Here is a 14,387-nt window from a genome sequence, read left to right as displayed (position 1 = left end):
AGAGTTGGGCTTTAGCTGGAGGCTGCTCCATAGTCAAGGTGGGAAGTGAGGAATCTCTGAACCACAGCAGTGCCAGTGAGGGTAAAGAAGTGTTGCAAGATAGAGTCAGCAAGATTTAGTGATTAATCAAGAATGGAAAGTAACAGAATATGTCAAAGATACCTACAATTTTGGGTCTGACTGACTTGGGGAATGAAAATTGCACCGATCAGAGGGAAAAAGTGTTGGGTTATTTTGGATAAAGTGAGTTCCTGGGGCAGTTGGAAGTGTCAAGAGCTCAGCAGTGGTGTTTGCTGTGAGTAAACTGTGCTGCTGCTGCTTGTTACCCTGTGGGTATAACCTCAGTTTATTTCCAATTTTTTTTTTTTTTTGAGGAAGATTAGCCCTGAGCTAACATCTGCCACCAATCTTCCTCTTTTTGCTGAGGAAGACTGGCCCTGAGCTAACATCCGTGCCCATCTTCCTCTGCTTTATATGTGAGATGCCTCCCACAGCATGGCGTGCCAAGCCGTGCTAGATCCATACTCGGGATCCGAACTGCTGAACCTGGTAGCCAAAGTGGAACGTGCAAACTTAACTGCTGCACTGGGCTGGCCCCTAAATTTTTTTTCTTTCTTTTTTAAATTGGTGAACTTTTCAAATCTGAAAAATAAAAAAAAATTGTACAAAGACTGTTTCACTATTTCTAATACTATAAATCAGTGCTTGATGCAAAGATATAGTTAGCAAGAAAGCCTTTTAGCCATCTTTTTCCTCAGTTTTTTTATTCCTAACATCTGTACCTACACTGTCCAACACAGCATCCATCAGCCACATGTGGCTACTGAGCCTTTATAATGTGGCCAGTCTAAATTGAAATGTGCTATAATTATAAAAATATATCCCAGATTTCAAAGGCTTGGTATGAAATAATGTACAATATCTCATTAATAATGTTTTATATTGACTACATGTTAAAATGAGAATATTTTGCATATTGTTTCAGGGCTCCTCAACACCACCCACATGTTAGGTGGTTTGCTAGAAGGACTCAGCGCATATTTGTACTTAGATCTAAGAGTTATTACAGTGAAGAGATACAAGGTGGGATCAGCCAGGAGAAAAGCCTGAGTCTGAGCAGCCCTTCTCCGGGCTTCCTTATGCTTCCTCCCTCCCATCGGGGAGCAGTGAGCACGTTCATTTCCCCAACAAAAAATGCAGGAATGTGTACAGGGTTTCTGAAGCCCGTTAGAGATCCAGCGCCCAAGCTTCGTACGGGGGCTGATCACATGGGCATTCTCTGCCTTGCATGTAGCAAAATACTCGACTCACAGAAGGAAAGCAGGTATTTGGCAAAGTGACATTGTTAACACAAACTCTTGGCACTGTGACCCTCCTCATCAGTCAGGGAGTGAAGGAAAGCCTGGTTCCCAGATGCCCGCTGCGGGCCAGCCTTGCACACAGACCCTTCTGAAGGTAGCTGCCTCAGTCCTGCTGTAGGAACTCTTTTCTGCACAGGTATATTGGGTTAAATAAACTATTAGTAAAATTAATTCCACCTGTTTCTTTTTTAAAGCTTGGCACCTGAGCTAACAACTGTTGCCAATCTTTTTTTTTTTCTGCTTTTTCTCCCCAAATCCCCCCAGTACATAGCTGTATATTTTAGTCGTGGGTCCTTCTAGTTGTGGCATGTGGGACGCCAGCTCAGCCTGGCCTGACGAGCGGTACCATGTCCACGCCCAGGATCTGAACCGGCGAAACCCTGGGCCGCCAAAGCGGAGCGCGCGAACTTAACCACTCAGCAACAGGGCTGGCCCCCACCTGTTTCTTTTTAAAGACCTTTTTAACATAGCTTCTTGCTTGTATCTTTGGCTCGCATGTTTACTTTGGACAGCACTGATCTAATATACTTACATGAAAAATTCCTCTCTAGTATGTTTGTTATTTTCTCTGTATATACTAATGATTTCTCCATTAGCGCAAATCTGATAAGTAAATAGGTGAAAAGCCTCCTTCAGGAGACTCTCCACACTCACCACTAAATGTAGGACCAAGTTGAAGGCTGCAGTAACCTTCACTCGATATCCGAAATTCAGCTTTATTACCCAGGAACAAGAAGAAAGCCACCCTCCAAAAGAGCATGTGTGAGATCAAAATATGAGATGTCATGAATTTTTATAAAACATAAGTTCCAGTTTGAAAAGCTCCGTTTGATAAGCGCATTTGAGAGCTCCGAACAGTACCTTTTACGCGCCTATCATTAATTCAAATTGTTAAACTATTTCTTCGTCTCTGAGCTTTTCATGATTTGTAACTGTTATGAATCCATCCATGAAAACAATCTTTCAGAGGAGGTGCATATAAATGGACTATTTCTGCTTGAGAGAGTCACTTCATGTCTACCCACTGTAGATTGAGAATGTGACTAAAATAGTGTAACTCGGCTAAAATGGATGCTACAGAACAGCAGTCAGGGTATGTTTGACTTCCTCCCGAGCACCGAATGCTAATATAGACCTCACTCTTTAAGAAAGGATATGGTTTTAGGAAAATGCTTTCTAGGACTGGCACTGTGAAAGCAGCAGAAGGTATTTTGTTAGAATGAATCCAGAATGCGAAGTTCAGTGTCGTGTTGCCTCCAGGCCCCTGCAGGCTTAGTGAAGGGGACAGAACTGTCTTTCAGCATCATTGCCGCATCTCTTCCAAAGTCGAGGGGAGCCGAAATCCTAACCCCCCTCTTGCCCACACTGTGACCCGATAGTGAATAAAGGGGAGAAGCAGAGAGTCCTTAGGCTGTGAATAGAGAGCAGTTCATAACTGGCACTAATTTTGGCTGTCATCTTTGTCTTTTGCTTTGGAATTCAGCCGTTTTCTGTAGTTTTGAATTGAAGTGTGTCGCTGGCATCCCAGGTCAGTTACTGATACTTTGATTCTTATTATAAACAGCTGTGCTTGTCCGCTGAAAATCCATAAAATTTAATAGACTTGTAATTATAAATACAATTCGCGTTTCTACAAAACAAAATCTGACAATGTCAGTGCTGCTTTCTAATTGCTTTAAAGAGCGAGGGGAGGGGTTGTAAAGACTCTATAACTGAGGGTATTTTCCATTCACTGTTCAATCAATGAGAAGCACTGAACACTCTTTTTTCCTGCTTTTGAAGCTATAAAGAGCCATCAAAATGCAGTCACAGAATGTTCTATGGATAAACTTTAAGAGCTAATGATAGTTGGACTCAGAAAATCAGAATATCTAGAAGCTACAGTGCTGTTTATAACCTCACTCAACCTGTCTTGAAAATAACTTCTCTTCCCTATATTCTCACTTATGAACTGGATAAAAGAGGTAAAATTAGAATTCAAAATGGAGTATGATATAGTAAGTAATAGAATTATGGTATAGTATAGAAATAAAAAACAGAAAACTCCAGTTTTTAGAAATAAGAAATTAAAAAATGCTTTGTGTTCTCTAGGCCATTTGTTACATTTTAAAATGCACACATTTGTGTAATACACAACTGAGGTGGGTACACTAGCTAATTTTATGCTTAATAAAATACCGCCATACATCTTCATTGCATTTTCTGTACTTAATCTAATGGCTTATTTATGTAACCAATACTTACTGTCCTTATGATGAGCTTTGAAGCCATCAAGCATTTTTTGAGTCATGAAAAACTTATTTTAATAGTTTAATTGATGCCAACAGGTTAACAGTCTCTGAGCAAAATACTTCTTAGATATATACATTGTTTTGCACTTGGATTAAGAACAGAAGTATCAACATGATTGAGACCACTAATTTCATAATCTCCTCAGATTTTAGCACCCTATAGTGCATACCAGTCACTTAAAAAGAGGAAGCTGGGGCCAGCCCCGTGGCCGAGTGGTTAAGTTTTACCGCTCCACTTCGGCGACCCAGGGTTTCACTGGTTCGGATCCTGGGCACCGACCTGGCACCACTCATCAGGCCAGGCTGAGACGGTGTCCAACATGGCACAGCCGGAGGCTCTCACAACTAGAATCTACAACTGTGTACTGGGGGGCTTTGGGGAGAAGAAGAAGAAGGAAGGAAAAGAAAGGATTAGCAACAGATGTTAGCTAAGATGCCAGTCTTTAAAAAGAGGAAGCTGAGGGGGTGGCCCGGGGTTCGCTGATTCGGATCCCGGGTGCGGACGTGGCATCACTTGGTAAAAGCCATGCTGTGGCAGGTGTCCCACATATAAAGTAGAGGAAGATGGGCACGGATGTGAGCTCAGGGCCAGTCTTCCTCAGCAGATGGTAGCTCAGGGATAATCTTCCTCAAAAAAACAAAATAAAAAAAAAAAAGAGGAAGCTGAGACCCAGGGAGGTTAAATATCTTCAGGTATACCAGTGAACTGATAACAGAACCGTTTCAATTAATGAGTAGTCCATTGTTTGTTGCACTCTCTGCTTCACAGCACTGGCTCCCCAGTTCTTCACACCTCTTGGCTATTTTAGACTCCAGCCATGAGAGCCGCCTGGGGATTATTCCCCTTGAGCTGTGGTGGGTGAGCGCTCAGCAGACTAGCGAACTGGAAAGTTTAGTGTGAGAATATGCACTCGTATGTAGATAGAAGTCATGCATAAACTCAGTTTGGCTTGCAGTGGGGTGGGAGGAGGGACAGACAAATCCTACTTCATAATGATTAACCTGCGGCACTGGGGCGTGGGCGAATATTACCTTTTTGAGGATTCTGCCTCAAAGAGAGGGTATGTTTGCTCTCTAGTAGCAAAGCAATTTTGGATGTTCTCTATTCACCTGCTTTTATCAGATTATGTTTTGGGGCTTTCTGGGGACCCAATAAATAGTACCTGTTTTTCCAGCCCATGTTCAGTACCAACTGAGAAGTAGACAAAGGGGCCCAGGCAGGTGGATATACCAAGCTGTCAGTTTTATTACTGACACTGTAGCTGGAGAATGGGGTTAAGTATTTCAAAGCTTCCCATGACTGTAATCTGAAGAGAGAGCCTTCTCTTTAGAGAGAAGAAAACACTAAACTCATAGCTATCATTTTAATGAGGTTCATTGTATATTTATAAAAAGAAAGTTAGTATTTAGGGGAAAAAAAACACACTTCTTATTAGTCCTGTAAAATTTTTAGATTTGTTTTCATCCCAAAAAGAAACATTTAAAAAGATATAAAAGATACTTGAGGCCTGTTAGCATAACATAGAGCAATAGTCAGTTCTCCTTCCTTGATTAAACGTGTTTTCTGAAAATAAAAAATGTTGAATTTTAAAGTATCATAAACTCAATAAAAATTAACTTAAAAAAATGTTGAACTTATTAGGCAGGAAATGCATTTTGTTTCCTTATTTTTTTTAAGTCAAAATGGTTAGTTGACTTGGGGAGGGCCTCTGTCTTAACCTCCACAATCTTTTTTTAGTGGGGAGGGTAAATAAGCCGTCCTCCATCTTGACTTTCAGATTTTTTTGTGTCTTTACCCTGAAATACATGATATTACTATGTTGGTACTTCTGTCTCCAATCTAGCACTTTATTTCCTAACAGAAGTAAACACACTGAATCGTAATCTAGTGTAACGAGTGTCCACACGTACAGGGAGAAGTGCTAATTAGAAGAATAGATGGAGTAGGACTGGAGTCACCAGCCACCTCGGGGACTGCGGGGACTCTTTACAGGGCAACACTTGGGATGGTCTTCACAGATGAGTAGGTGGCCACCAGAAAGAGAAAGCAGCAGACATTTCAGGCTGAATGAACAGCTTTTACAAAATCGGAAATTACATGGTGTATACTCCATATATCTTTATTGTTTTTTAAAAATAAATTTAATTCCAAAGAGTGGGGTTTTTTATTGTAGTAAAATCTATGTAACCTAAAATTTATCGTTTTAACCATTTTTTTAAGTGTATAGTTCAGTGGCATTAGGTGCATTCACATTGTTGTGCAACCATCACCACCATCCACCTCCAGAACTTTCTCTTCATCCTAGACTGAAGCTCTGTCCCCAGTGAACACCAACTCGACATTCTCCTCTCACTCCATACCCTGATATCCTCTATTCTACTTTCTATCTCCATGATTTTGACTTCTCTAGATACCTCATATAAAGGGAATGATACAATATTTGTCTTTTTGTGTCTTCATTTATTTCACTTAGCATGATGTTCTCCAGATTCATCCATGTCGTAACGTGAGAATTTCATTCTGAAATTTCAGTTGAATAATATTCCATTCTCTGTATATACTGCATTGTGGTTATCCCTTCATCCATCGACAGCCATCTGGGTCATTTCCACCCTTTAGCTCTTGTGAATAATGCTGCTGCGAGCACTGGCATACCTGTATCTGTTCAAGTCCCTGCTTGCAGCTCTTTGGGGCGTAGGCCTGGAAGTGGAGTTGCTGGAGCATGTGGTAATGTCTATAAACGTGAGGAAATGCTGTGCTGTTCACCACAGCAGCTGCACCATGTTCCCGTCCCACCCCCAGTGCACAAGGGTCCCAGTATCTCCACATCCTCACCAACATTTTGTTTGAACGTTTTGAAAAAATTTACCAAGCTATATACTAGTTCCATAAGAACCATGACAAATATATTCATATTGTCATTATTAAAAATGACATTTTGGTGCCCAAATGTAAGTAAAAGTTTACAAGTCATCATCAGAGAATATTGGCCTTTGTCTTGTTGTTTGTATAGTACGGAGTGTATTCATGGAAGGCCTTTGAGGTAAGATACTGATTTTATAAGAGCAAGTGTAACATAAATCAAGATGAGCTCATGATTTGTGTGCTTTCCATTCTTGGCAACCCAGTGTTCTCTCTTCCCGCAGCCCCCTGCACGGGGAGCACCTTCTTCTGCCACAGCAGCATGTGCATCAACAACTCCTTAGTGTGTAACGGCGTGCAGAACTGTGCGTACCCCTGGGATGAAAATCACTGTAAAGGTGAGTCTGCTGGCCAGGCCTGCCTTTTGAGGGAAGAGTGGCCCTTGCTTTTCATTTAAGAAAGACTTAAAATGTCCTTTTCTACAACTGTGCTTAGCAGAGCTTCCTTGGCAGAAGCGGAGACGTATAATAGAATGTTCCTTTTAGATGGATCATAGACCTCTGGGATGTGGCAAAAGCCAGTAAAAATGCTTATTCTCAACAAAAGCATTTTTCTTTAAATTATATTTTTTAAGTTGTTCAAAAGTCCATCATGATATTTCCTGCCCTTATTTTCTTGGTCATTTGTGTTGTAAAGATACCTTATTCTCAAAGTAATGTAGAAAATAACCTAGAGTATTGTAATTTTTTAAATTATATGAAAATACTATTTAATAAAAATCAGCTGATGGATTCAGTCTTACACTGTAAAAGCAGACTCATTGTAAGAACCGCTATTTTTATTTCATAAAATTTCCTCTGCTGTATTTCCAGTGCATGCTCCCTGGCAGATGAACATGGCTGTGGCCATCATTGAATGTCTGCAGGCTGGTTATCATGTCACTGTCTCAGTTCTAAGGTTTCTCTATTTTTATTCTCCAAGGTTTCCATAAATACCTTACTCTGAAAAGTCAATGTAATCTGATATGGCTGCCTCAGGTACTTGTGAAGTATTTCAGGTCATCATTCAAAAACAGTGGACCGTGATAACATCCCTGAGTGGGTTAGTCCACTCATTTCAGTTGTCTCTTACTGATGGCCCCCAGTAGAAATACTGTGGATTTACTTAAACGCAGCAGTTGGTCAAATCTACTGTACAGCAGAAAGCTACACTGGATAGAACCAAGAGTAATGGTTTTGGTATTTTCTATATTTGTGTATTTAATTTGATTTGCAAAGTGTATGTATTCATGGTTCATGTACCTTCTGAGTAAAGAAATAAGACCTTTTTTTTTGTAATCTAGCTATACTATGATTGCTTAGTTTAACCAGAAATCGTAGTAGGATTGTGTTCTTTAAAACCCTAATGTTAAATTGCGTTATCTGTGGTGTGTTTGACCCGTGTGTCCTGCTATACCTACAAATACCTTACCAATTTGTGACAGGACTCATTAATGAATTTTGAAAGCCTCAACATTTCTCTTTCTCTTTCTACAGAAAAGAAAAAAGCAGGACTGTTCGAACAAATCACTAAAACTCACGGCACAATTATTGGCATTACATCAGGGGTTGTTTTGGTCCTTCTCATTATTTCTATTTTAGTACAAGTGAAACAGCCTCGAAAAAAGGTCATGACTTGCAAAACTGCTTTTAATAAAACTGGATTTCAAGAAGTGTTTGATCCTCCTCATTATGAACTGTTTTCTCTCCGGGACAAAGAGATCTCTGCAGACCTGGCTGACTTGTCAGAGGAACTGGACAGCTACCAGAAGCTGCGGCGCTCCTCCACGGCCTCCCGCTGCGTGCACGACCATCACTGTGGGTCGCAAGCCTCCAGCACCAAACAGAGCAGGACCAACCTCAGCTCCATGGAACTTCCTTTCCGAAATGACTTTGCACAACCACAGCCAATGAAAACGTTTAATAGCACCTTCAAAAAAAGTAGCTACACTTTCAAACAGGCACATGAGTGCCCTGAACAGGCCCTAGAAGACAGAGTAATGGAGGAGATTCCCTGTGAAATTTATGTCCGGGGCCGAGAAGATTCTGCACAAGCATCCATATCCATTGATTTTTAATCTTCGACTAAAGATGACGTTAATTATTAAGTGTGTACATATGCAGCCTGCAGGGCGGCCGCACTGTTTTCAGCGGCCAGCCCTTTTCTCCTGTCACAACTAGGAAGATTTCCGTCTCCCGTTAACCTATTGTAATGGTGAAGCTTTATTATCTCAGGCAGTCTATATATGTTAAACCAACCAAGGAACTTTTTCCAAAATTCACTGAAAAAAATAATCATCATCTAACGCTTGGTGTCATGTAAACGAAGCACCGGGTGAATGGCATTTGAGAAGAGGAGGGTTGTGCTGAGCAGGCTCAGGCTGCCTGTTACTGTAGCAGAAACACTGCTCTTGACTGGGATAGCTTTGTCGATATTTTGACCCCACAGTAAGCTTAAAAATAAGATTTTTCTTTACATTCCTTTTATTTTTCTTTTCTCTAAATTTAATTTGTTTTATAAGCCAGTAATTTTGCCATTTCAGTTTCTTAAATAAATATGAGTGGTTAATGTACTACACATATTCAATATAGGCATTTGTTCTAGAATTTGTCAAAATAAAACTAGTTACTGTGGTAAGTGCCAATTAAGACCCAGAGTTATCTTTTGTCCATCTGTTTCTTCTTGAGTAATTTCTATACTGCTGCCTTTTAATTGCTGGATCCTGAGTCTTTATCTTTTGGGAGAAGTAAATGGTATGATTCACGTTTCAGTCATATTTTGTCTTAAGTTGTATTATACTAGAAAGTTTCATAATCCTGGGATGTATGCACCATTGCCAGTTATGACTTAAAAACTTGAAAAAGGTGAAAACTTCTGGAAATCCTTTGAAATTTCCGAAATTTGGTTACATTCAGTGATAGCCCATTCGTTCTTATGAGGAAAGAGTCGTTTAATTTATTTTTAGGGAGTTCTATAATTATGTTTATTTCCAATGTTTGTTATCACCAGATCTGTGTTTCCTATTATTTGTATAAAAAGATTATTTAGCTCCCTTTGTATTATTGGTTTTTCTTATAGCATATGGTAACCAAGGTTGTATGAGAGTTAAAGGAAAATTCCTAAGAAACTGTATAAGCCTTTAGATTGCTTCTTACTTGGGACAATACATTTTTCTAGTTCTTACCAAGAATAACAACTTCCACTTTTTTTTAAACTGCACTTTTGACCTTATTTTCTTTTTTATGGTATATAAACAATAATTTATAAACATGATATAAAAACCCCTTGTGTTTTTTTAGACTTTTGATATTATTTGATACTGTACAAACTTTATTAAATTAAGATTAAAGACCTACATGGCGGATTTCTTTCAGTGTTCACATTAGCAGCTCTGTATACAAATATGCTGTGATGGAACTGTACTCTATAATTTATTGTAAAGACCTTGGTAATGTGTACATAAGCTTTTTGTTTCCTTTTGTTATTGCATTTAGTTTATGATACATTTTCCACTGTGTGATATTTATTGTTCTAAATCACTACACAAATCTTATATTAAAATATGCATTGTTACATGATTCTTCAGTCATATTATTTATGGCACTAAGATTTTGGATCTTAAGATATTACATGGAAAGGAATATGTTTATTGAATTATAACTAATACAGACATGCCATTTAAGAGATAAATTCTAATTTTCTCTATTTTTTGTTGTAAATTCTCAATGAAACGAGAAGTTGAAGTTTCACTGGATTTCGTTAATTCTTTTAAATATCACATCTATGTGTTTTCTCAGATTAGTGAAAACTGTGACTTTAAATATGATATATATCATACTCCTTCAAAATGTTTTTTTCTTTTTTTAAAAAAACATTTTGTCTTCTATTTTTATTTTTTTCCTTTTTCTCCCCAAAGCACCCTGGTACATAGTTGTATATTCTTAGTTGTAGGTCTTTCTAGTTGTGGCATGTGGGACGCTGCCTCAGCGTGGCCTGATGAGCGGTGCCATGTCCACGCCCAGGATCCAAACCAGTGAAACCCTGGGCCGCCTAAGCAGAGCCCACGAACTTAACCACTCGGCCGTGGGGCTGGCCCCCAAAATGTTTCTTATATCACATTTTTTACTTTTTGAAAAGTATACAAATATCCAGGAGACAGGAAAATCTACATGTAGTACATTCATGATTTAAGGGGTTTTTTTTAAGTCGGCATAATTTCCTGTTTTAAAAATACAACTTGGGAAGGTAAAAATGAGTGTATTATTCAATGAACTAATGAACCAGAGCCAGATTAGACACCTAAATCCTTTCAACAGCTGTGTTGAGTATGCATTTTAGCAGGTACCTGCCAGCCAGCATTTGAACAGCATAGTAAATACTTAATATAATAACAACTGTGATCTTGTTCTTCATCATAATGAAAGGAAAATTAGCATATTTTCTATGTAAAATTATATCCATTATAAAAACAGCTGTTAAATCCATCTTTAATATCTAGATTATGGTAGGAAATAATTTGGCATGCTTAACCACATTATCTATTGTCTCTTAACTATATTTTTATTTTTTAAATTTTTATCCTGTTTTCTTTTAAAAAGGTGTGAAGAGGCCTACAAAATATAGAGCCTTTAAAGAAGACATTTAATATTCAAATGGCACGGAAGTACATGGTTTCCTGCAACTCAGCAAGTTTGGACAACAAATTTGGTTTTAAGTTTTCTGGCTGCTAAAACATGTGAAATAGTTTTTGTTTTTCACAGTGGGAAACCCAGACTTATCTGCAGAAGCCAGTTTTCTCTTAAACTAAAGAAAGAGAGGTTCTTTATAGACGACAGCATTTCCTCAGAATTTAAAAAAGATGGAAAATGCAGAGAGCAGCCATTACGGTAAATCTTAGCCCAGTGAAGGTACATCTTCATGTAATCAAGGAACATTGTTCCTGCTCAGGCTGTCTGCAGGGGCGGGACGAAGGACCCAGATGAGCCAGCCTCAGGCTGCATAATGTTATATGTCTTGATTGAACTATAAATGGGTATTAGATCTCATTTATTTCTGAAACATTTAGCAGTATACTATAGGAAGAAAAGAGAATGAATCTAATAAATTTTAGGCATTACTACCAGCATAATGCTAATGGCTGTATATATAGTCTTTCATCTTTGAGGTCAGTGAGAAAACTTTACAAGTTGTTTACTAAAGTGAAAGCCATAAATTTTAGTAATGGAAGATGAAATTTAGCCATCTGTGGAAGTGATTACACCCTTCACAGAGAATAAAGTACCCAGTGTAAACAGATCTTATAATGGAAAATGCACGTCTGGAGGGGAATAGCTTCCATTCAGGATCAGCATTCAGGACAGCTCTACAACACTGTCCCGTTGTCTTATCTGTGACACAGTTGATCCCGAATTTAACACAAGATAGCAGTCCCCAAGTGCTCCCAATTGCAGGAACCCTGCTAATCCCAACATCTAGAGTGTGTTGTCATAAGGCATGATGCATCCTTTGTGGGGGGAGATATTCAGCCTAAAGGACGGAAAAGAAGCAAAGGATTTGCCACATTTCACGTCACAAAAGGGATTAAAGAGGCTCCTTTCCCTTTGACTGGTTAACAGCTCTTGTGTCAGCGTCTTCGTCACGTTTCATATAATTATTAGGCATTAAAAGGTCCTTGTAAATGTCTGCGTCTGAACATTTTTATAGTTCTGCCATTGTCTGATGAGGAGGATGCTTCCTTGTTTCAGGAGTGTGTCAACTGATGAGACAGGATAGGGAAAGCCTAACTGATTCCAGAAATAATTCTCAATCCAAAAAAGATTATGCTTTCTTGCAAAATGGTATCTGCTATATTGTTCATGTTACTTTATTTCAAGTAGTAAAAATAAAATGCCTTGGATCAGTCTGATTAGAAGGAACCTTGAGTTTTTGATCTTTTGAAGATCCAAGAAAGATTATCTGGTCCAGCTGTTAATGAGAAGACTGAAGCCCAGAGAGAAGTGAGTACCCACATCTCAGAACCAGCCCAGTGCGCTCACCTTGCTGTTTGCCGTCTCCTTGCTGTAGCTGGCTATACGTTTAAAGTCAAGTGGTTCTAAACAGCAATCCAGATGTTCCATGTAAGCTTGTCAATCATTCTGAGTTAAAATGTAATTCATTCTATAGCAATTTTTTTAAAGCATTATATTTTACTTTTTCTTCTTTATGTAACTCTTTGTTATTCTACAATTTTGTTGCCATGATTTCTTGGCACCTGCAAACTCTGCAAGACAACTACTGTGAATTCTTTTTTGTTTTTTTCTTTTACGCTTTTTCTCCCCCAATCCCCCCAGCACATAGTTGTATATTTTAGTTGTGGATCCTTCTAGTTGTGGCATGTGGGACGCTGCCTCAGCATGGCCTGACGAGCAGTGCCATGTCCCTGCCCAGGATCCGAACCAGTGGCCGTTGAACCCTGGGCGGTTGAAGCAGAGAGCGTGAACTTAACTACTCGGCCATGGGGTGGCCCCTACTGGGAATTCTTAATAAACAATGTTCGTTAACAGTTTATGGGCTTGACACTGGAGAGAAAGAGCTTCAGTGGTTTGCTTTTGTGATGTTTTTTAAGTCTAAAGGAAACAATGTATACTCTAGAAATTAAACATTTGTGTGCTGGATCTCTCAAGTTGAGAATGATTTGAGTTCTGAGCCATTATAAGTAACAAGTTGACCTCGGATATCTTCTTTAGCTCCCTGCAAAATCATTTGTCCATGTTTCATTTACCTCTACTAATAACAAATTCTAAATTCTGAATTTGCTTTTTCTTAGTATCTTTCATGTATTTCTGTGATTGGTTTAATGACTACAAAAGCCCAAAGAAGCTAGTGAGTTGGGTGTGGGTTTAGTACGTGCTGTTTTGAGTAAATTTTTTTTTTAAAGCAATGAATTTTTCTGTCAGACATGAACTTCCAAACCACATAGGAATTGTCATATGCTTATTCCTGGATTTGGCACCTCACACTAAAGAATTTGACCCTTGAGCTAGAAATAAAAACTTGTGTTTTGATTTCCTTGCTTACCTCAATTTCCAAAGTCTCTAGTGATGTGGGGTCGGTGAGCCAAGGAGTCAAAAGAAAGATGTCTTGGACTCTCAAGATCTGGCAGTAGTGCTCTTTTATTTAGAGAATAGTGTGGAATAGCATGGGGACAGGGCCCATGGGCAGTCAGAGCTGCTGCTGCAAAAATGAGCTGAGGGTAGGGCTAATTTTAAGGCATAGGTATGTGAGCCATCTCTTTACAAGACAAAGGAAAGAACATGTAAAAAAGTTAAAATGGTATCAGTGCAGGTGGGGTCTGGCCATTGGGTGGTCCCACAACTTTTAGATAAGAATCAAATTGGATTAAGTAAAGGCCAGAAGCTACCACCCTAAATCAGTTACAGGAGGTTGCCAGACAGTAACCAACTTAAGTTCTTGCCTTCCCCATTAAGAGTTTCCAGAGACAAGGCCATCCCCCTTCCCCCTGGCACAGAGAGGGAGGCATCTCCACAGATGGAGGTTCCCCCCACAAATGCAAATACCTCCCAACAAAGGGCAAGCAAATTCCACTCCTAGGAGCCTGCTTCTCATCTGCAGTTTTAAAATTAACCAGCCTAAAATCCTCATCATCTAGCAGCGGCAAAGAATCCTTATTTCCTTCCAAGGAAAAGTTGACATTTCTTATCCAGTAGCTTCCAAAGTAAAATCATAGTTATGATTAAAAAAAGAAAAAGCATCCTCAGGCTATTACACTTAAAACCATTTTAACTTTCCAGATTAATTAATCTTCAAGTGAAGATGAACTGAAAAAAAAAAAAA

At 39.1% G+C, this 14,387-nt stretch overlaps 1 protein-coding gene across 1 annotated transcript in view; it reads left to right on the top strand.

The window, feature by feature from the left end:
• Positions 1-10,126, top strand: part of NETO2 (neuropilin and tolloid like 2) — a 48,033-nt gene extending 37,907 nt beyond the window's left edge. The window contains exons 8-9 of the mRNA XM_046683077.1: positions 6,800-6,913; positions 8,051-10,126. Coding sequence (XP_046539033.1) covers positions 6,800-6,913; positions 8,051-8,631 — 695 coding nt within the window. The 3' untranslated portion in view covers positions 8,632-10,126. The remainder of the gene's footprint in view (positions 1-6,799; positions 6,914-8,050) is intronic.
• The last annotated feature ends 4,261 nt before the right edge of the window (positions 10,127-14,387 follow it).

The sequence above is a fragment of the Equus quagga genome, chromosome 13 (assembly GCF_021613505.1).
Source record: "Equus quagga isolate Etosha38 chromosome 13, UCLA_HA_Equagga_1.0, whole genome shotgun sequence".
NCBI classification, from domain to species: domain Eukaryota; kingdom Metazoa; phylum Chordata; class Mammalia; order Perissodactyla; family Equidae; genus Equus; species Equus quagga.
The sequence above is the reverse complement of the archived record's forward strand: the minus strand, read 5'-3'. Positions and strand labels throughout refer to the sequence as shown.